Here is a 23982-nt window from a genome sequence, read left to right on the forward strand (position 1 = left end):
GCTGAGTGAATTAAGCCAGTCCCATAGGGACAAATATCATATGTTCTCCCTGATCGGTGACAACTAACTGAGCACCAAAGGGGAAACCTGTTGAAGTGAAATAGACACTATGAGAAACGGTGATTTGATCAGCCCTTGTTCTGACCGTTGATGTACAATTTAATACTTTATCCCTTTTAGTATTTTTTTGTTCAAGAACTATTGGTTGAACTCTGTAATTAACTCACAATTATTCTTAGGTGTTTAAATTTAACTGAAAAGTGATCCCTGTTAAATATGAGTGGGAATAAGAGGGGGAGGAGATGTACAATTTGGGACATGCTCAATCGGACTTGCTGCAAATGGTGGAGTTAGAAATGTGCCAGGGGATTCCAACACAATCCCATCAAGGTGGCATCTACCAATGCCATCTCACTAGTCCAAGTGATCAATTTCAGTTCACAATTGATCACACTGATAGGTCTAAGAGTCAAAGGGATCACACAAACAAGACAAGTGTCTGCTAATACTAACTGATAGAATAAAAAAGGGAGAGAATGATCCAATATGGGAAGTGGGATACACAGCAGACTCGTAGAATGACAGATGTCCTAAACAACACTCTGGCCTCAGAATCAGCCCTTTAAGTTTGCCTTTTAACCATAACTTCACTCTCCATCTAAGCCCAAAATCACTCCCATAGGCCAGCAGAGTTCAAGAGCCAGCATTTCTCAATATTGTTGCCTCTCCTCTATTTCCATTTGGGCTATGTGCACATATTTTTCTCTGTTTCACTGGTTCTCTTGTATTTTAAGCCCACAGAGGTCCTGTGAGCAGCAATAGTTAGTCATGATGTTCAAATTATGGTTCTTCCAGAAAAACTCAATATACAAGTGATAAGTATTTAAAATGATATTGATACATCAATTGCAGTGTTATTTTAAGGGTTCTCCATGAGTTAAATATAGCAACAATTCACAAATCTAGATTATGGTAGGTGGCATTAGTCCAGTTAAAACTAATGTAGAGAAGGTTTCACAGTGAGGCCTATATAGGTTATAGGTTTAAGCCAAAGTGGCTTAAAAAGCTGTGCCACACACAGTTCTTTTTTTGCAAATTAGAAATTCTCCAGGTTAACTTTATTAACTACATGTGTCCAGTGTCAGTAGTTCTCAAGTTTTTTCTTAGAATCATCTTATCAGCATCACCTGAAAACTTTGCTAGAGCTGCTCCACTGAAGACAGAATGAATTGAAATTCTGAGGTGGAGCCTAAGGAAGAGTACTAACAAATCCTCTCTGTGAGATTCCTGAAGTTTAAGAACTACTTCCCTAGGCTATATCTTACCTGTTCTATCCAAGAATATTTACTTGAATGAGGTTTAATGTATTATTTACGTGCAGAAATTTAATGAGAGTGTTGGTGAGCAAAAACAGATTTTTTTGCAACAGCAGAATCGGCCCCAAATATTGCTTTTCCTACCTAGTGGAAGCTTGTATATATGAGTCAAGGCACCATTGCCACCATGATATTGCTAAAGCTGCAACTCTAAAGTTCTGTTCAGCAACTCATCTGCAACCTGTAAGTACCCTTTTCCTCAACAATGGGCAAGAGAAAGTCAGGATTTAGGGCAACACAGTTAAAGTTTCCTCCTGAGAGCAACACCAGTAATATTTAAGTATTGTTTGGAGATAGCCTTTAATAAGAAGTTAAAAAGGATATTTAAAGTTTTACCCCCTTGTAGTTTGAAATGTGCATTTCATTATATTTAAAAATGAGCATGGATCTACCATACATCTGAAAAGCTGAGGATAGTTCCAAAATGGTTCCTCTAAAGATTAATTGTTTGTCTTTGATAGAGTTGGATATGTTCTGTTTTAAGTGACGTTTTAAAAAAAACCCCTATCATTTATAGTGTTCTTCCTATTTAATAGGATTAATTTATTTTTTTGAAATGCGGAGTTACAAAGGGAGAGAGAGGAAGGGGGGAGGGGAGAGAGAGAGAAAGAGATCAATCTTCCATCTGCTAATTTACTCCCTAAATGGCTACAACTCCTGAGGCTTGGCCTGGCTACAGTGAGGAGCCTGGACCTCCATCCTGGTCTCCTATGTGGGTCATCCTCCACTCTTCCCAAGTGCATTAGCATGGAGCTGGATTAGAAGTGTTGTAGCTGGGGACTTGAACAGTTTCCCATATGGGATACTGGCATCCCAGGCAATAGTGTAACCCACTGCATCATAATGCCAACCCCTATAATATTATATTTATATCAAATTCCACAAATGACCTAGCAACTCCAGGTATGATTTGGCATACTATTGTTTAGGTAGACCTCATGACAGTTTAGATATATAAAAGTGTTTACACATATGACACCTAATTGTAGGATCCAGGAAATTATATCAGAGTGTGAATTGTGATGTTCTTAAAAGCATGAAAAGTCTTTTTTTTAAAGATTTATTTATTTATTTGAAAGTCAGAGTTACACAGAGAGAGAAGGAGAGGCAGAGAGAGAGTCTTCCATCTGCTGGTTCACTCCCCAATTGGCTGCAATGGCTGTAGCTGCGCCAATCCGAAGCCAGGAGCCAGGAGCTTCTTCAGGGTCTTCCCAAGGATTTGAGCCATCCTGAACTGGTTTCCTGGGCTATAGCAGAGAGCTGAATAGGAAATGAAGCAGCCGGGTCTCAAACCGGTGCCCATATGGGATGCTAGCACTGCAGGCAGTCGCTTTACCCATTACATCACAGTGCTGCCCCAATGAAATGTCTTATTGAAAATGTGGGGCACATAGTGTCTGCATTTATTTTCATTTTGATATATGACTTTGAATTTCCACATGAACAAGAGAATTTATAATGGAAGTAAAAGTTGTGCAGTGTGTATTGATTTACATAGATTTATTACTATCAAATGAGTATAAATCATTAGATATTTAAGTATACTTAAAGAGATGAGGGGTTTTTTTATTTTTTTAAACTTTTATTTAGTAAATATGATTTTCCAAAGTACAGCTTATGGATTACAATGGCTTCCCCCCCATAACTTCCCTCCCACCCGCACCCCTCCCATATCCCACTCCCTCTCCCATTCCATTCATATCAAGATTCACTTTCAATTATCTTTATATACAGAAGATCGATTTAGTATATATTAAGTAAAGATTTCATCAGTTTGCAGCCACACAGAACATAAAGTGTAAAATACTGTTTGAGTACTAGTTATAGCATTACTTCACATTGGACAACACATTAAGGACAGAGATCCCTCATAAGGAGTAAGTAGGAGTCACTGTGTACTTACTCCTTATGTGGGAGGTATTTATTTTTAAGCAAAAAATATTTAAGTTTGCCATTGTGTTGCATGGCAAAGAGGATTGAGGTGTTAAAGTTGGTCTCAACATTGTGCTGTAGTGAGTAAAGCTGCTGCCTGCATTGGTGGCATCCCATATGGGCACCTGTTTGTGTGCTGGCTCCTTCACTTCCAATCCAGCTCCCTGCTAATGGCCAGGAAAAATCAGCTGAACATGGCGTAAGTATCTGTGCCTCTACCACACACGTGGGAGACCTGAAAAAGGTCCTGACTCCTAACTTTGACCTGGCCTAGTTCTAGCTGCTGCGGCCATCTGGGGAGTGGGCCAATAGAAGGAAGACCCCCCCCCAACTCTATCAAATAAATAAACTTTTTTTTCTTAAAAAAAAAAATAAGGCCACAGATGGAATTTAGGTTGCTAATTAGTTGACTCAATAATAGGTAGATTATCCTGGACTACGGGTCCTATTAATCATAAGAATCCTTATATGTAAATAAAAGGGGGAGCAGAAGAGAGAGTGAGCTGTGACGAGAAGCCAGGTCAGAGAGATGCAGAGCTGGTGGAGGAAAGGAGTCCTGAGGCACGGAGTGTGAGCAGCCTCTGGAAGCTGGAAAAGGCAGAGAGCCAATTTAAAATATTTTCTTCATTAGTTTACAGAAATGCTAATGATTTCAGAAGAGAATCTTAGTTCTAAAGGTAGGAATAATTTAAACTTATATAATTAAAATTTATCTATTTTTCCGCAAAAAAAGTTTTAGTTTAATTATGTGGTGATTCAGAAGCCATTTGGAAGAATCAAGAAACCATTTATACTAAATATCCAGAATTTTTTTTAAATGTAAGTAATGTATTTAAAAGTAGACTCGTGACTAGAGGAGAATTTATGGCTTATCAGTCAACATCTTACTATAAAGAGCTCTATAATCCCAAGCAAGAAATAATTTTTGAAAGTGCTGTGTATTTATGAATTCATGAAGAAAACATTTGTTATTTAGGCTTTGCATACTTAATAGTTTTGTTCCTATATTTTCTTCAAACTTCCTTATCTTTCCCTTATACCTAATTCTTTCAACTCCAAACCTTAATACAAAAGTGAACTAAATATATATCACTTTCACCATGAAAAAAACAAAGTATATGGGCATTGTTGAGATAAAATGATAATGATAATAATAATCTGGAAACCCAGAAAGCCTCTCCACAAATGAGGGCAAAAAGAAAAAAAAAATGTTTTATTATTGAATACACATTAAAGGGAATGAGATGTGCATTTTAAGAAGGTATTTGGGCCCCTAATCACCCATGTGACTGACCTGTATGGACTTCTGGGCTCCATTAAAGGCATTTTTGTAGTGGACCAATAAGTGGAAAATATTCTCTCTCCTCCTCACCCCCTCCCTCCTGTTCTCCATCTATAACAGTCACTCTGTCTTTCAAATAAATAGATAAATCTTAAGAAAAAAAAAAAAGATTGTGATGAGACAACCACAGAATTTGAGAAATAATTTTTATAAAAAGAGATTGCAAAGACAGAAGGATATTTTATCATTTTTAAAAGCCAAGTAGATACAACCCTATTACATGCATGTTCTCTAGATAAGTGGTAATTAGTTCAAATAAGAGAACTTGATGCCTCTGTTACTCATAGTTAATGCTAAATTCAGCTTGTAATTGGGATGACCATCAGTGGTATTCAGTTGGTTTTACAGAGGAAAAGCAAACCTCATATCTTTATGGCTGGAGGTAGTTTTGTGATTTGTAGTGAGCTAGGCTTTTCTACTCCCACAGAAACTGGGAGATAGGGATGCTATCTTCCTTGCTGATTACATTTCAAAGAAATGGCTTTCAGGTCCTTGAGGAAATATTTCTTATTTAGCATTTAAAAAGATTTATATACATTTGGAAAAGACAGAAAGGACTGACAATTGCCAGTATTCTAAGGTGAAAGCTTGAAGATTAAAGGAGGTGAGGGAGAGTCTCTTGTTTTCAACAAGCAAAAGTGAGCCCCTTTTAAACTTGTATTTGCTCTTATACTGTCCTTTCAGTTTCTAATAGGGGTTTTCTCTTTATTTAAATTTGCTTTACCCAATACACAGTCTCATTTTAATAGTAGGCATTAGGGCAGGAATATAAAACTGAAAGGAAAGCCAAGCCAAATGACCTTTAATAAGCTTCAGAAAAGACAAGGAGTTTATGAGTTTCTTCCCTTTCTTTAATTTAGCTCTTCATTTTTTCCCCATTACTCCGAACTATAATATCTAAATCGATGTGCTTTAAATTTAACTAAATACCTTTCTTTGAAAATCAATTCATTATCCTGATTTTCTTATCTGCTGGTTATACTGTAACCAAACCTATCATCAGGTGCTCATGGCAAGAGAAGACTCACAATCTGAGGATGAGGATTTGGGGAAATAAGGAAAGTTTATTTAGGGTGCTAGCAACCAGGGAGGACACTGCTAGCAACCAGGGAGGTAGCAGCACCTTCACATGTAGCCTCTCCACCAAAGAGAAACAGGAAACCCATATTCCCATATTCTCTACCTCACTTTTAGGCATGAACACTACTTTAGGCATGAAGTAGTAGGGCCTGAGCTCTCCTAGATGCTCCATGGCTAACTGGGCCTCTTGTGCCAAAGTCATTCAGGTCTTTTGCAACAGTTGCTGATTTCAGTGAAACAGAAGGCAGATATATAATCAAAGAGTGGGTAGTTTTTCCCAGGTCAGTACCAGGTCACTCAGGTGACTTTCACTCAGGTCACTTTCAATCTTCCAAATGGTATATGTTAGCCTCTGTTACAGTATCTCCCTTTTGGTAATCTCTACTCAAAATGTGCACAGTCTTCCTCAGTGGAACTCTGTGGGAAGAAGTCCCAAGTGGTGTTCCATTAACAGGTGATTCTAAGGTTGAATAAGCTTTATAATTTTTAAGTTTTTATTAATTGTATTTCATAGATAAAATTCCAAGAAAATACCCATATTCGTCTTCCTTCCTCAAATCTACCCCTTCTTTCCTTTCTATTTTTCATTTTTGCAATAACTGTTTTAAGAGCATAATGAACTTTCCACCATACCTTTCCCACTCTTCTTCCTCCTTTTTTCTTTTAATTATTACAATGATATATTTTTTAAAGATTTATTTATTTATTTATTTGAAAGAGTTACACAGAGAGAAGAGAGGGAGGGAGGGAAGGAGAGAGAGAGAGAGAAAGGTCTTCTATCTGATGGTTCATGCCTCAATTGGCCACAGTGGCTGGAGCTGTGCTGATCCGAAGCTAGGAGCCAGGAGTTTCTTCCGAGTATCCCATGTAGGTGCAGGGGCCCAAGGCCAGGCCATAGCAGAGAGCTGGATGGGAAGTGGAGCAGCCGGGTCTTGAACCGGCACCCATATGGGATGCCAGTGCTTCACGCCAGGGCGTTAACCTGCTGCGCCACAGCTTCGGCCGCTACAATGATATATTTTCAATTTTTATAGTCATAAGCTTAATCCTCCACTGAACAAAGAATTCAACAAGTAATAAGTAGAAAATCCACTGTTCCTTGAGAGTATAGACAAGGGTTATAAACAATAATCAAATCTCAAGATGTTAATTTCACTCATATATATTGTATTTTCATACTCTTTATATCAGTTACCACAAATTAGGGAAAACATATGATATTTGTCTTTTGGGGGACTGGTTTATTTCACTAAGCATAATAGCTTCCAACTGCATCCATTTTGTTGCAAAAGAAAGGATTTCATTCTTTTTTAAGGCTGAGTAGTATTCAGACATCTGGGTTGATTCCATATCTTAGCTATTGTGAACTGAGTTACTATAAACATGGGTAAAAGATAACTTTTTCCTATGCTGGTTTTATTTCCTTTGGGTAAATTCTTAGCAGTGGAATGGCTGGGTAATATGATAGATCTACTTTTACATTTCTGAGGAATCTCCATGCTGCCTTCCATAATGACTATAATAGTTTACATTCCCACTGATATTGTATTTGAGTGCCCTTTCTCCCAAATCATTGGCAGCATTTGTTTGATGATGATTGTGATGATGAATTTTTTTTATAAACTTTTTTTTTTTTGACAGTCAGAGTGGATAGTGAGAGAGAGAGACAGAAAGGTCTTCCTTTTGACATTGGTTCACCCTCCAATGGCCGCTGAGGCTGGCGCATCTCGCTGATCCGAAGCCAGGAGCCAGGTGCTTCTCCTGGTCTCCCATGCGGGTGCAGGGCCCAAGCACTTGGGCCATCCTCCACTGCCTTCCCAGGCCATAGCAGAGAGCTGGCCTGGAAGAGGGGCAACCGGTATAGTATCCAACGCCCCAACTGGGACTAGAACCCGGTGTGCCGGTGCTGCAAGGCAGAGGATTACCTGTTAAGCCACGGCGCCGGCCGGTGATGATGATTTTGATTTTTGGATGATAGCCAATCTAACTGGGATGAGGTGAAATGTCATTGTGGTTTTTGTTTTCATTTCCCTGATAGCCAGTGATTCTGAGAATCTCTTCATCTGTCTGTTATATTTCATCCTTTGAAAAATACCTGTTCCTTTCTTTTGCCCATTCCTTAACTGAATTGTTTATTTTATTGTTGATGAGTTTATTGAGCTCCTTATATATCCTGGATATTAATCCTTCATCAGATATATAATTTGCAAATATTTTCTCGCATTCTATCAATAGTCTATTTACTTTGTTGGTAGTCCATGAATAGATGACTCTGTGGTTAAATAAACTTTTAAAAAGAAGTGTACAATTGTTTTTCAGTTTAAAAGTTATTTTGGTGAGTGAGTTATTGACTATTTTAATAAGTTGGGATTTGTATGTACGTACATATATATACACATACAGTTAAGTATATGTATACATAAATATGTGTTCATGCATATAAATACCACATATGTTTATATATGAATATATATCTATGTGTAAATACACACATACATGCAGTTAAAATATTTCCTATATTATCTTTCTTAATTAATGGATTGTAATGAGAAAGGCAATTTCAGAGGGCATTGCTTATAGTATACTTAGGAGGTTATGCATTTTTATATTAAACAGTGTGTGCAGTTATTTATTTTTGGTGGTGTGTATGTGACAGTTTGTGCAAATGAATGTAAAAATATAGTTATATATAACTACATACTGGGACCATTGGAAATAAATGGACTATGCAAATAAGTATAAAACTAAGGCTATTTATTCAGAGTTGTTATAGCAAGGGAGCCAGCCATCATTGCTTGTCTTTGACACAAACTCATAGGCAGTAAAGAGAGTAAGAAAACTTTGTAGTTAAAAAGAAAGGGCTCAAATTATGCTCTGATTGGAGGGTGTTTTCATGAGACAGTGAGGCAGAGTTGGTTTGGGCAAGCTGGAATTGGAACATCTTATCTTATTAGTTTGGGCAGACTATTTGGTCTTTTTGATTGGAGTTGGAAGTAAGGAGAAGATTTAAGGAATTTTGCTTTTATTGTTGAAATGAACTTTCTTGCTCTCTGTTTGCAAAGGTTGATGTTTTTGGCTCTTGGTACTTCTTAAGTGGGTCAACGTTCTATTATTATCCATGGTCTGGACACTATCCATGTTTATATTCAGGCCTTCTGATTAAAGAAAGAAAGATAAAAAGAATCACTCTTAGCAACCCATGGAACTATATTACTTTGGGAAATATTGTTTTACAGTACATTCATTTTTAGTGCATGATCTCCTGTACTTCCCACTTCAAGTAAGTTAATTTTTTTTCCTTCTTCCATAATTTATCACCTATTTTGGTTGCAATGCTATTTGCTGTTTATTTGCTTTACTTGAAAAATTCCAATAACTAACTCCAGATCCTTTCTCAAATATATTCTTGCCATAGATTACAGGCTAGCTTTAATTTTGATACTTATTTAGTCCAAAATATTTAGTGTCTTATCCATTGCTGCATAATTATTTCCATTCTGACCAATATAAGAACTTCCCTACTATCTTCCTATAATTTGATTTTCTACTTGTATCTTGAAATATTTTTTTTCCTTTTCAAACGTATGTCTGCTTGTCCTTCTGTAGTATATTTATCAATCTCAATCATCAAAAGTCCTTTTTTTTTTTTTATTCATTGGGAGCATATGAAATTCCACTTCTTTGAAACAGTCTTTTAGGATCACTGCTGAACTCATCCACTTAGAACATGGAAATGATATTTTCTTCCACGACACTTCTAAAATAACCCAAATTATTAACACCACACTTGCCATATATTGTCTGGTGTTCAAACTGTACACATGCTATGTAACAATATATCTGTCTTTGTGCACAAAATAAGTACCTTAGTCATATTTTAAAATTCTTACAGCTCAAAAAAATGTGTCTTGCACATATCATGCTGTTGAGTGAATAAAGCCTAACACCTATTTTTTTTAACTTTTATTTAATAAATACAAATTTCCAAAGTACAACTTTCAGATTACAGTGGCTTTTCCCCCCTCATAACTTCCCTCCCACCCGCAACCCTCCCATCTCCCGCTCCCTGTCCCATTCCATTCACATCAAGATTCATTTTCAATTATCTTTATATACAGAAGATCAATTTAGTATATACTAAGTAAAGATTTCAACAGTTTGCACCCACACAGAAATACAAAGTGTAAAGTACTGTATGAGTACTAGTTATAGCATTAATTCACATTGTATAACACATTAAGGACAGAGATCCTACTTGGGGAGTAAGTGTACAGTGACTCCTGTTGTTGACTTAACAATTGACACTCTTGTTTATAGCGTCAGTAATCTATTCTCAGTCTCCAAATGTTATATCCCAGATGTAACTTGATACCTTTATAAAATTATCATTCTTTCTAGAAATTTAGAAGAGTTAAAACACACATAACTTATATGAAATTATATGATAATTTAAATTCAAACCAAAGTATAGGTGATTCAGATACAGTCCTTTCCTGAGAATAGATTTTTACTGAACCCAGAACCCCAAGAGTTTGAAAGATAAACAAAGACTTGGGAGAAGTGATAATCACATTGGCCCTCAGAAACCTAACTTTAATGAAGAAACTAGCTCCAAAAACCTTGTATTATATTATTTTGTTGTTTTCACATTCATTACCAACTATAAAATGCATGATTAACTGTTATGCATAACTCCTGAGGAAATATCTTGTCCAATCAATTCTTCTGAGAACCTTCCCCCCAAAAATGACTGGTTAAGTACATATGGGAGCAAAGTAACTATTTACTAACACTGTGTCATCATGATTGTTGATAAAGTAAAAGATATTTTATCTTCATTTGTTACACTCTAGCTTTTTTCATTATAGTCTTTGATAATCAGGAGCAAAAAATAGTTGATTCTTCTGACTTGCTTTATAAATGCACAGTTATACCTAGAAAAAATTATTTCTTTTTACCATCTGGTAGATAGAGTAAGAGCATCAGTGTTTCAAAGTTTTTGATGGTATCTGTTGGGCTGCTAGCAGTTATGGGTCTTGCAAAAGAAAAACCCATTTACTTTGATTGCTATTACAGTTCAAAAAATATTGATCTATCCCTGCTTGCAAACTCTTTTAAACAGGTAGCTACAGAGATTTAGACAAAAATCTATATTTCACTTTGTTCTTTCATTCAAGGTTCTTCAAACGAAAATGTTTAAAAAATAGACAGGTTAAGCAAGGTTTCAAGTGAACAATGCTATATTGAATCTTCTTATATAAAGGAATATTTCCTGATAACTTTTATTTTACTGTCCCATTATTAGTACTTAAGGGAGTATGGTCATGTATCTATAATTGACTCTATGTCCTGTTCATTTCACACAAGATTGGTATGACTGTTGCTATGTGTGACGTATTTGTTCTGCATGTCCAAAGTGCTTTATCCATAGCTTATCTTTACTTAGAATAAAGTGACTCTTCACTTTTCACACACAGGTAAACCTGCATTTCCCCAATCTCACTATCACTTTACACACCTTGTACCTAAACTGTAGCTGTGCTGAGCTCCCTGAATTGTGAAATGTGCCAGTTTATTTTCAAACTACCATTTCTTTAGAAAAGAATGGTCACCGCTACCAGGAATGTCACAAACTCCAACCACTGCACCCTCAAGTCACACACATACATGTAAATTTGTGAAATCTTAGTTCACATTTAAATGTATATAGTATGCTTTGCCTTTTTAATCCAAGCAGAATTGTTCCTTTTCTTTTCCATATTTTTTAAAATCTTACATAAAAATACTTTTATTTTCATATATCTGTAAACTTTATTTTCTATTGCAGAGTAATAGATTAAATTTTATTCTTATTCTCAATATTTATGACAGTGCAGTCTCAAGACATTTTTCTCAATTGAACATATGCCTTTTTATGGTACAAATGAGAAAAAACTTCTCTATTCTCTTAGGGCCTTTTGGCCTAAGAATTATACTTAAATAAGGAAAACTAGCAAGAGAAAAGTGTATATATTTTATTAAAATTTTATGCATGCTCAGAAGAAATGGCAATATGATAAAGTGACCGCAGGAATTATCAAGATGTAAGGGCATGACCATAGGAGTTTCGGCTATGGACAGTATATTCTGGGGAAGTTATATACATATTGGAAGGGAACTAGTGGAAAATAAGAATTATTTTAGTAAGTTTGTTGTATGAGTTCATTTCAGCATCAACTTCTAGTCTCTGATGATAAGCATTTCCTATTCCCAGTACAGGGAGGACAGCTTTCAAGTCTTATGTCCTGTTTTTAAGTATGAAAGAGGAAGTCAGAAAGACCTTCTGTACTTGCTGTTTATTGGTGCCTTCAGCTCAAAATACTTAATATGACAAAATGGCATGTTTTGGAGCCATGATCACTAAATATTGAACTGAAATGAAATGATGGTACTTTTTTGTTGATGATATTAACCTTTAAATTACCTGAACTAAAACACTTATTACTGTTTTTTAAACTGAATCCTGTCACATACCATTAAATTGTCTTTTATACAAAGTAAATTTGTAAGCTAGGGAACTGTAAGGTTAGGACATTGGTTCTTGATTTGGGGGTTGTCACAATGTGGTTCCACACTTTTCTGAAATCTTAGTAAATATGTTATATAATGTCTATATTTGTATATACACATCACTATATTTGTACATTATTTGTTTCTTTTAAATTTAGTTAGAGAATACTTAGTAATAGTCATAAAAATAAATTTAATCCCTTTTTGTTTTTACATTCTAATATTATCTTGAAAGAAATTAGGTAGAATGAGAATTGTTTAGCAGGTTTTGTGTAAAACCTCAGGAAACCCAGGGTCAAAAGAAATTCTGATAATCAGTGGGTTGGAGTAAAAAAAAGAAAAGGCTACATAACCCACATTCCTAGGGTAGACATCTATGAAGGCTGGCAAACTCCTTGTCTTTGTCGATGGACATTCCACATAGGTCTTTGAGTTGTCCTCTAAATTTGCAATCTGCGCAAATGATAACAAATAAGTAGTAGCTCCAGATTATTAGTATTTCAAGGAACATCAAATTTTGACCAAAAAGCATGTTGTTTTTATCACAAAGAATTTCTAGTACTACTAAGCATATTGAGGTTCAATCATTTTTATGGTAAAACACAATTAAGAATTAATTTTTAGAGTAATTCTATTTGCTACATCTTGAAAAATGTACAGTGTAACTATTGCATACAGATGTTCTGTAATAGCTCTAGACAAAACAGTAAACCTGTCTCAGCATTCTGAATTCTTCATATTTCTATTAAATTTTTTTTCTTACTAATCTGAGGCATTTTAAATGTCAGTATATTATCATGATTATAAACCACTCCACACATTTATTCTTACAATATGTTTTTTTTAATTATTTTGCCTGGGAACTTATGAATTTCCTTCTTAAATTTTCTTAAATGTTGATGCTAGTCTCATTTAGTCTGAGATGCTTGAAGGTGAGACCTAGTTTAATTCACAAGGTCTTTCCTGGCTGTGTGATTCTATATTTTGCAACCTTTGTAAGCCCGTTGCTGAGGTAATGAAATTCCCAAGAGGTTTCCTAACATTAAGAATCAGCAAAACTGCAAGTTTTACAGATCACTTTCTTTTAACCTACACAGTTTCTCTGTGAAGTATTTGAATTACGGTGTCAACTGTTGTCAAGTGAGAGATTGATCAATGAGTAGTTCTATGTCACTTTGAGGCCAGATGTTACTCTGTTCAGCTGGAAGCCTGATTGAATTTAAAATTAGACTTTGTTACTTTAGGCATCAAGGATCAAAGTTACTTGGTCAGTAAATAAAAGGTGTTGAAACAACCCTGTTTCTACAAATTTTAGCCACTGCCATTTAAACCCATATTTCCAATACTGCTCTCAACTCACTGCATGAAAGCATTCTGAGTGCTTCTGCTTATATTTTTCTCTGACCTCCCATCCTCATTTACTTCAGCACCTTTACCCCGATCTTGATTTATTTGTCTGCACAGCAGGGGAGAAAGAGAGCAGATCCAGGTGCTGCTCCATGGGTGCTGGCCTCTGAATCTGGGGGTGGATACTCACTTTGTTCCTTTCAGATTTAGTTTGAATGATGCACAGATATTAGCTGACTCCCAGTATAAGCAATATTTGCTAAAGAAATTCTAACCTCATTTTATATTCTGAGAGACAAATTATTGTAAGATAAAATCATGTATCAATGTGATACTAACTAAATTCTTTTTGTATTGACTTGGGATTTCATTGTTAAAATATAAAATGATAAATATGATAAAATATAATAATATTTATAATACAATATGATAAAATATAACTTATCAGTAAGAGTCTCTGGGAAATAAGTGATACAAGTATACTGGATATGTTTGGGAATATCTTAAGGAAATTAATAAAATGTTGCATAGAATCCTTGGCTAATTATAGCAGGGATCCATAATTACCTTTAGGAATGATAGTCAGAGGACAATTCTGTATAGAGGGATGTCTGATACAATCTTGGCTTTTAGTAAAGGGACACAGCCATCCCATGGTGACCAAGCAGAGGAGTTAAGATGGAAAATACCCTTATATACCCTCTTCTTGAGCTCCTCAAACCAGCTGCTTCCAAAATGCCACTTGTTGCTGACAAGCCTCCCTCCTCCTCCCAGCCCCATCTGCAGTCATTGCCCTGCCCACAGAAGCCCAGGAGCCTGCCTAGGATGAGTCCATAAGGAGTAGTCTGTATCCTTACCCTAGAGGTAGGGGCCAAAAACTAAAGAGGACAGATTAGGGATTGGCTCTGGATAGATAGAGGGAAGTTATTCACCACTCATATTCTTCAATTATAAGAAAATTTTAAAATTTATTTTGTTTTATTGATTGATTTTATTTGAAAGACAGAGACCAAGACAGACAAACATGTATCTCATCCACTGTTCATTTCTCAAATGCCCACAACAGCTGGGTTTGGACCAGAAAATAAAACAACAGCTTGAACTCAATCTGGAGCTCCTATCCAGGTGGCAGAGATCCAACTACTTGAGCCATTACCTGCTCCAGAAACTAGGATTGGGAGTGCAAATGGGACTTGGACTCAGGCTTCCAAGAGGTGGCTTAGCTAACTACTGCACCAACTGTCCACCCTGTCTATAAAATTTTAGATATTCAAAAGATATAACCGGAATATGTATCATTCTATGGCCTTCTATAAATGTGGCTTCTTATAACTATGGGGTTTTGTGATTAGTCATATCACTTATTAACAAAATCACCCATTTTTATATGCTAACTTTTCATTGCTTTTCTTCTTTCATACATCTACAGATATTTTTAGAATATCCTGCTTTGGGTGGGGAGACATACCACAGCAGTTGTAATGTCTCTTTCATTACCTTCAGTCTGGATTAGTTCCTTAATTTTTCCCTGACATGACTTTGATAATGTGAAAGAGTACAGGCTTTCTCATGTGGTCATATATTGCTCCATCTTATTCCATCCAATGTATTCTCATATCCAGACTTAGCCCATGCATTCTCGACAGGAGACTATAGAAATGTTCATTTCTCCATGCATCACCTCACGAAGCAGTTTATCCACCATTCATTATGTGACCATTGATCCTGTAGTAAAATCAGTATTTTCCATGTTTTCCCTTGGTAGCACCATTTTTGATGTGGTTGATTTTTCACAAAGAGGTAATATCTTCATCTCCATCAAGCATTTGTGCAGAATCTTCAACCACTATGATAATTACCAACTGTCCATTTTTTTCTCTTTTCATATTTATTAACCATTCATTCTACACACAAAACAATTTTTCCTTTCTCTTCTACTTAATATACATTTGATATCAGTAAGGATTTAAGCAATTAAATTTAATTCAGCTTATTATAACCTGTTTTGATGGTCAAATTGCCCCCCAAAGGCCAGTGGAACCCCTTCAAAGTGGTTTCTCTATCATTTTGATATAATGCCATCATTCTTTTAAAGTATTGTCTTTCCTTTTTGTTTTTATATTTGTGGACATAACAAGATGTACCAGGCTCATCTTTTCCTTTTCCTCATCCAGTTCCAGAATGACCATCACTGGTTCTTTTAGTGACAAGTAGTATGCCAAAATCAGTATCTTGGCACGTGGTGGGCTTGTTACTATATGGTATATTTCAGCTTTTATACCTCACAGTGGATGACAGAAGAAAATGTGTGTGTGTGCACATATATCTGTATGTATACAAATATATATTCACAAATGAAATCTAACCATATCCATATTTTAGGTATGGTTCATACTTTTTCCTCTAATATCAAGATGTCCCCCCAAATTCTTTGAAGCTTTCTCTGTTTTCATGATTGTAAAAGTCCTTTTTGGAAAATCTGACTGCATTTATCAGCTGTATATTTATAATTTGGACCACTATTGCATATATATATATATATATATATATATATATATATATATATATATAATCTCTCAACTTTACTGACTCCTTGACCTTACTTCTACTTTCTACGTCTTTGGCTTCCAGCCACACTACCATATACTTGGCAACTACTACTCCCTCAAACATGGTGCCACCATAATTTTTTTCTACAATAACTCCAAAATTATCTCAAACTGCTTCTGTGAAACCTTTATTTATTTGTCAAACTTCAACTCCAAGGTAACTTTGCTAACACCTGTTTGGAGCATTCAGTTGATGACAGAGTTCACATCTTATTTGTATTTACATTCCTATTGCCTTGTATTATTTTTGACAGACATTAAAAAATAAATACAGGTTTCATAAATGGCTAAATAATGAAAAATTACCTACCATTATGACTTTGGATTCAAATAGATCCAAACTCATACCTACAAAATAGGTATGTGAAAATTGGACAAATTCTTTTTTTAAAGATTTATCTAGGCCGGCACCGCGGCTCACTAGGCTAATCCTCCACCTGCGGAAGCCAGATTCTGTCCCAGTTGCTCCTCTTCTGTCCTGGTTGCTCTCTGCTGTGGCCTGGGAAGGCAGTGGAGAATGGCCCAAGTGCTTGGGCCCTGCACCCGCATGGGAAACCAGGAGGAAGCACCTGGCTCCTGGCTTCGGGTTGGCACTGTGAGCTGGCTGTAGCAGCCATTTGTGGGGTGAACCAACGGAAGGAAGACCTTTCTCTCTGTCTCTCTCTCTCTCACTGTCTTAACTCTTCCTGTCAAATAATAAAAAAAAAGATTTATCTATTTATTTAAAAGGCAGTTACTGAGAGGAAGAGAGAGTGAGAGAGAGAGAGAGGTGTCTTCTATCTGCTGGTTTTCTTCCCAAATGTCCCCAATGGCAAGAGCTGCACCAATCTGTAGCCAGGAGCCAGAAACTTTGTTACTGTGGATTCATTCTGAGAGGAGCATGGTGGGAGCAAGAGGTGTAGAGTCACCACACAGACCCTGGGAGGAGGGTGGAAGCAGGCCAGAAGTGAGCAGCCTGCAGACTCGTTTATTTCAGTTGCTACAGCAGTTTAAATAGCCAAGGCAGCTATTCTGGTCAAGGGACAGTCTATGCCCTAACCAATCACAGCCTGTTGCTAGGCAGTTTCCGAAGCCATCCAATCACAACCTGTTGCCAGGCAGTTTCCATTGCCAGTGGCCATCTTAGCATGGCCTTCTCATTCTACCACAAAGCTTCTTCCAGTCTCCACACGTAAGTGCTGGGGCCCAAGGACTTGGGCCATCTTCTACTGTTTTCCCAGGCACATTAGCAGACAGCCATATCAGAAGTGGAACATCCAGGACTCAAAACGGTGCCTGTATGGGATGATGACACTGCAGGCAGTGGCTTTACCACCTATGCCACAGCTCTGGTCCCCGGACAAATTCATAATTTGTTTAACCTTCAAGTCTTTTCCTTTATCTATAGAAGTAAGAATGGTTCATTCATGTGATTGTTTAGAGAATTAAATTACACAATGGATAATCTTAAAAAGTTTTCACCACTCCAACACAGTAAATAATATTTACATCAATGCTTACTAAATTATAGCTTTTATTCATAATTTTTCTTTGTGTATATCTCTACTATTTACTTATTTATTGCATGTTACATATTTAAATATCAGTGTTGCTTCCTGGGTAGGTAGAAAATTAAAAAGCAGTGATGCCTATTTAGTGCATGTATATTCTACTTATTGCACATCATTTTTCAGTCTTTATTAGTGAGTATTGCACCTTCAAAATTATGCTTTAGTTTAAAAATATTCTCTTGATCTTAAAGAATTATCTTTTGGAGCAAAGAAAAAAATATGACTTCAAAATATATATTAAGCATTCACTCTCAATGCTAACAGAAAAATGATAAAAAAACATATAAAAATAAAATAGTGTTTCAGAATAGGAAGAGAAGAATCCCAGTTGTTATGAGACTGTAGCGGATCCCTAAGATATACAAATAAGCATAGAGATATATAAGGAAAATAAAGGTAAACAGAGAATCTCATAAACCAATGCCACCATGGGAGCTGTCCCTGCAGTTTCTGCAGAGGAAGCCTTGTGTCTCAGGGCCAGAAGCCTCCAGGAAGGAGACTGTTGTGATCCCAAGAAACTGTAGTAATTGCAGCAGAGGAAAACATTTCATCTCCAGAGTCAAATGCCCATACACAGAATAGTTTTCCAACATAAAGGACTCTCCAGCTTAGGATGAAGACCATAAAAGTAGACAGCATCACAGATCAATACAGAGAAGAATGTACACCCAGAGAGATACAACAGAATTCTGACACTGCTGTCAATAAACTGGAAAATGGGAGGGGTTGATGGTGATGTTACAGTGCAAGAACTGATGTGGAGAAGCAAGCAAATAAAACTATTTGTTTGACAGCTTCCTCAAACTACTTCTTCCTGCACCATTTCACCATAGGTTCAACAATCACCACGATTCACTGAATAGATTTTCAAATATGCTGCTTTAGAAGAAAGGTCGCCCTGCTACTCTCTAAATATACTTCTCCCTATATTCAAGGAAGCACAGTTAAAAGAATAACCAGAAACTAATCTTCAATAATTATACTCCATCTGTACCCTCACAAAAATAGTAAAATTATATTTGTAAAAAACAGCATGATACGAAATCATAAGTAATAATAATTATCGATTAGTTGATGAGTGACAAATTTTTCAACGCAGAGCAAAACTGCATAATGAATTATTAATATGGAATTATGATACAAGTTGATTTTCCCTAATTCAAGCATATAAATTCCCAAATCTTAAACTTTCTGACCATTAAAATGATGTCATGAGTGGAAAATTCTTTACTTGAGTTCAATATGACAAATTACAGTCAAAATGCACAGAATTAATACAAATATTTTATAAGATTACTTTCAGTCTGCCTTTCAAATAAGATAAATAAATAAGTAAATAAATATATATAATGTTTCTTTAAAAAAGAGGGTGGTTTTTGGCTAGCATATAAGATGCCACTTGAAACACCTTCATCCTGGGTGACTGAGTTTGAGTCCTGGGTCAGCTTACAATTCCAGTTTCCTGCTAATATGTGCCCTGGTTTGCGGAAGGTGATGGTTCAAGTACTTGGGTCCCTACCACCCATAGGGGAGACCCAGAGTGAATTCCAAACTCCTGAATTCATTCTAGCCCAGCCTCAGCTGCTAAGGGGAATTTAGGAGTAAACCAATAGATGGGAGATCTCTGTTCTATCAATATTGCCTGTTGTCTCTTTCTCTTTCTACCAAGAGAATTACAGATGGAACAACAACAACAAAAAAGATTTAAATGATATTTTAATCAAAATAAAAATAGAGTAGATTAACAAAAGTAAAAACTGGTTCTTCAAGCTGACTAATTCATTACACAACTCTCTGAGTATGAACAAAGAAGACATATAACACAAATAAGTAGTATTACAACTGAAAGATTTAAGACATTTATTATGGACTTATTTAAAACTACTGTAAAACAATTCTGTTATTACTAAACTAATAATTTGAAAATGTCATTTTTGTAACTTACATAAGTTACCACTATTGGTCCAAAATAATAATTTTAAAAATCAACCATGTCCCTGCTCACCCCAGCCAAAAAAACTGTTGTAGGCTGTGGGTTTCCCAGCTGTTTATTCCAGATTCATCCCTCCATGAAAGAATTCAAAGTAGAGTCACAAAGATGTGCAGGGAAAAAGAATTTGTGCAAAGGAAAGGAAAATTGTTCTAAGTTCTAAGGAAAGAGAGAAGGAATAAAAATCCAAGACACAAAAGACCCCCAAAGAAGGAATAAAAACTCTCACAAAGAAAACATTCCTCAACAAGTTTAAGCTTTGCCTTTACACAAACGAGAGGCATAGGCTGTGATCGTTGGCGTGGAGATTAACTGATTATTCAAAAGGAGGTGAAGTTTGTGGTAGGGCTTGAGTATCTCCCACTTTGTGCCTTTTTTCCAGAATACCAAAAGTGTCATAGCATTAGGGGCTTAATGGATATTGGATGGCCCCTTATGGTAATTTTTATTATAATAACATTATAATGACCTGAAAGTTCATCACAGGAACATATCATGCAGCTATATAGGATATTTCAAGCTAGCTCTGGTTCTATATTTACAGCATCAAGGAACTTGTGATTTGCAGTGCACAGACAGGGGGGTTGGTGTGGTGGTCAGTGGGGCTTGGATGACACACACAGAAAGGGAGTTGTCATGTGAACTGATCTGGGCTGTTTTATAGGGGCTTGCTGCAGATGTCCTGACAGCCTTCAGAACCAGCCCACCGTGGGTTGCACTGGAGCTGTCGAACATTGGCCTACCAGAGCAGTCAAACCATGGTTCAGCTGAGGCTCTCAGACCTTAGCATTTTCTGCCAGTTAACACTACTTACCTTCTCACATTATTTCTCCTCCTCAGAGGATTTTGTCCCTTAATCATCACAGGAGGATGATCAGGCTTCTATAACTTCATGCTCTTTCTGGGCATTGTCTTTGCCTAGTCAGGGAATGAAGATTCCCAGATGATAGATCCAAAGATATCGTTTCAGGAACTAGAGGCCTGCAACCAGCTATTGGACATTGCTGGAATGCCCATATTACCAAACATGGAACTGCTGAATTCTGGAAAAGACAGATTTGACAGGAAGAGTATAATTGGACAAAAACAGCAACAAGAAGAATAGGAGCCATGGCAAGGAAAGAGAGAGCGCTTCTTAATGCCTTCCAGATGGTGGGAGTTGATGCGCTTGCTTTACCAAATGCATAGAACCACTTGGCTTGTTGCTAAATCTTTTGCTTTCTCTTTCCATGAGCACACAGCTGTTAATTTAATCAGTATGCCCATTCTGCCTTATCCTATCAGTAGGTGTTCTAGAGACAGGAAACCACAGAATTACGTAGTTGCAGTAGAGCCTGTCTAATGGTCTGGGCTAAGTTGATCAAGGCAATAGACAGGTTCTTAAAGACTAATAAACTAAGGGAAATATCTGATCTCTTTCCTTCCCATTAATATTTTATGGGAGCAATATATAAAATAATATGGACCAGTTTCATTTATGACAGGTAAAAACATGTAAATAAAGTATCAAATGAAATCTAATTTTTTTAAAGAAATTACTCTAAATGTATAATTTTTGCTAAGAATACAAGAGTTCAAATTTCTAAAGCATTGTTTGGTTAAAGAAACGAGTAAGTTAAGAATCAAATTGATTAGCTGGCGCCTTGGCTCAACAGGCTAATACTCCGCCTTGCGGCACCGGCACATCGGGTTCTAGTCCCGGTTGGGGCGCCGGATTCTATACCGGTTGCCCCTCTTCCAGGCCAGCTCTCTGCTATGGCCTGGGAAGGCAGTGGAGGATGGCCCAAGTGCTTGGGCCCTGCACCAGCATGGGAGACCAGGAGAAGCACCTGGCTCCTGGCTTCGGATCAGCGAGATGCGCCGGCCTCAGCGGCCATTGGAGGGTGAACCAACGGCATAAAAGGAAGACCTTTCTCTCTGTCTCTCTCTGTCTCTCACTATCCACTCTGCCAAAAAAAAAAAAATTGACAAAATTAAGCTATGAAATGTATAATTGTGTGAAATAACACAATTTTGTGCGGAGAATTTTTGTATTCATATAAATATAGATGTATATAATGTGGTATATGTTTGCATATAATTATAAAAGAATTGAAAAAGGAATGAAAGATATTAAATTCATACTAGTGATTACAAAGGAAATTGTAATGTGCGAATGAATGTTGGAATGTCATGAGAGGCGATAATTTTATCTCAAAGTTGTATTGCTGAAGTTTTTATTATTTTTTGTTGTTTGAAGAAAACTGTATTAATTTCATGTGACATAAAAACCTGAATACAATTGCCACAGTAATTTAGTGACATTCATAGCTTCACAAGGACAATCCCATATGTGATAATTTCTTTGGTTATACTTCAAAAGAGTGTTTTAATAATGCTCTTAAAAGACATTTTTCAAGTGATCCAAGAAACATTTAAAAATGAACATAGGTGAATAATTTTGTATGCAAAAATAAAATACTTTGGGTTTCATTTTTGGTTTGTTTTGTCTGCTTGGGGAAGTATTTCAACAGTTACCAAGGAGAGTGAAGGATCCTGGTTAGAGGTATTCATTGATCGCTGTAGGAACATAGAGTCATGAAGTTTCCTCATGATGATCATGATGTAAGAACTGTGTCATATAAAGATTACAAGAATAAGAAAAGTCTTTGGTGTTTGAGGAAATATATATTTTCATATTTATAATATGAGCATTTGTACAAACTGAACTCTGAGACTCTCATAATTGTTCTATTAGAGATATGGTCTCTGTCAACTTGATCAACTGTAGTGACCTAAGGTTTTCCATCTATAAAATGAAACAAATATATAAATTGTTCCTCAGAGATCCTTTCATCAAAACATGTCATAAGAATGACAAAAGAAAAAATTGGATTGGCGAGTATATTCATATTCTGCCTTGAAGTATTTTTAATATCAAGAATGTATATCTACCTAACTTGTAGTATGGGTATCATGTGTTTTCAATCCTTGAAAGGTGACTTTTATCTTTTTTTTCCACAGAAATTGAGAAAGAAAGTTGTGGCGATCCAGGTACACCCTTATATGGAATCAGAGAAGGCGATGGATTTTCTAATCGTGATGTTTTAAGGTTTGAATGCCAGTTTGGATTTGAATTAATTGGAGAGAAATCCATTGTTTGTCAAGAGAATAACCAGTGGTCTGCAAACATACCCATCTGTATCTGTGAGTACCACATGCTTTGCTTCCAGAAAGCATGTTACCATGTCCTTGTATATAATTATTTTTGTAATTAATTGCAAAGAGTTATAACCATGTAATTATTTTTGGAGGAATAGCACTTGTGATACTATCTTTAACAAGTGTTCTTATGCCAAATTATAAATTTCAATGCAGATTTAAATAAAGTTACCATAGTTCACTTGTTAATTGCAAAATATATATTATGTGCATTCTTATAACACTTTATTAGGTGGCATTTTATACTTTATGGATAGAATGCTTCTTATGGAAATTATATATTTGAGCTAATTCTAATAGAAATATTTATCTTAATAAGATAGTATATGCTTATTTGCATTCATAAACACTTAAAATATGTAAAGCTTATATTCTATGTATAATGCATTAACTTACTTTTGCTATGCTCACACTAATGCATAAAATGCCTTTTATTTATATTGCACTGAGTAAAAGTCATTAGTGCATATGATATACAATATGTTTGAATTAAAAGAATGTATTTTTCCAAGTATATTAAGACATTCCAGTTTAATTACAACAAAAATATAATTTCTTATACCTAATTGATGCACTTTTAGGTTCAGTTAAATACTATTTTCATTACATTATAGCAAAGTGTGTAGTTTTGGAACATGGCAGTAATTTCCCCAGTTATAATATATTATGTTTACTCTTCAGGAAGTCTGAGAGAGAAAGAATGCACACACACTCATAGTAGAATCCTTTTTGTTTAGGGACAGTTCTCATTCCTTATCAAGATTACCTTATGATGTTCTTGTTGTAAGAGAAGAAAATATCAGGATATTCTGATTTGATTTTGTTTGCATCATCTAAAGCTTAGTAATACTTCAAATGGCTTTAATTGAAGATCTTTAATTCTAGGTGTTCTGCCAGAAAGATAATGGTGGCTTAATATTAGATAATCTATTTAGGTAATGTATCACATCAAAAATATTTTAAAAGCATCTTAGTAGATGGTAAAATGGATGTAATAATTGCTGTC

The 23982-nt window shown here is 35.9% G+C and overlaps 1 protein-coding gene across 2 annotated transcripts in view; it reads left to right on the top strand.

Annotated features, from left to right (window-relative positions):
* Positions 1–23982, top strand: part of CSMD3 (CUB and Sushi multiple domains 3) — a 1267615-nt gene that overhangs the window by 759402 nt on the left and 484231 nt on the right. For both annotated transcript variants that reach the window (XM_062189471.1, XM_062189472.1), the window contains one exon: positions 22779–22961. In XM_062189471.1, the coding sequence (XP_062045455.1) occupies positions 22779–22961 (183 nt within the window). The remainder of the gene's footprint in view (positions 1–22778; positions 22962–23982) is intronic.

Source organism: Lepus europaeus, chromosome 4 (genome assembly GCF_033115175.1).
Source record: "Lepus europaeus isolate LE1 chromosome 4, mLepTim1.pri, whole genome shotgun sequence".
Taxonomy (NCBI): domain Eukaryota; kingdom Metazoa; phylum Chordata; class Mammalia; order Lagomorpha; family Leporidae; genus Lepus; species Lepus europaeus.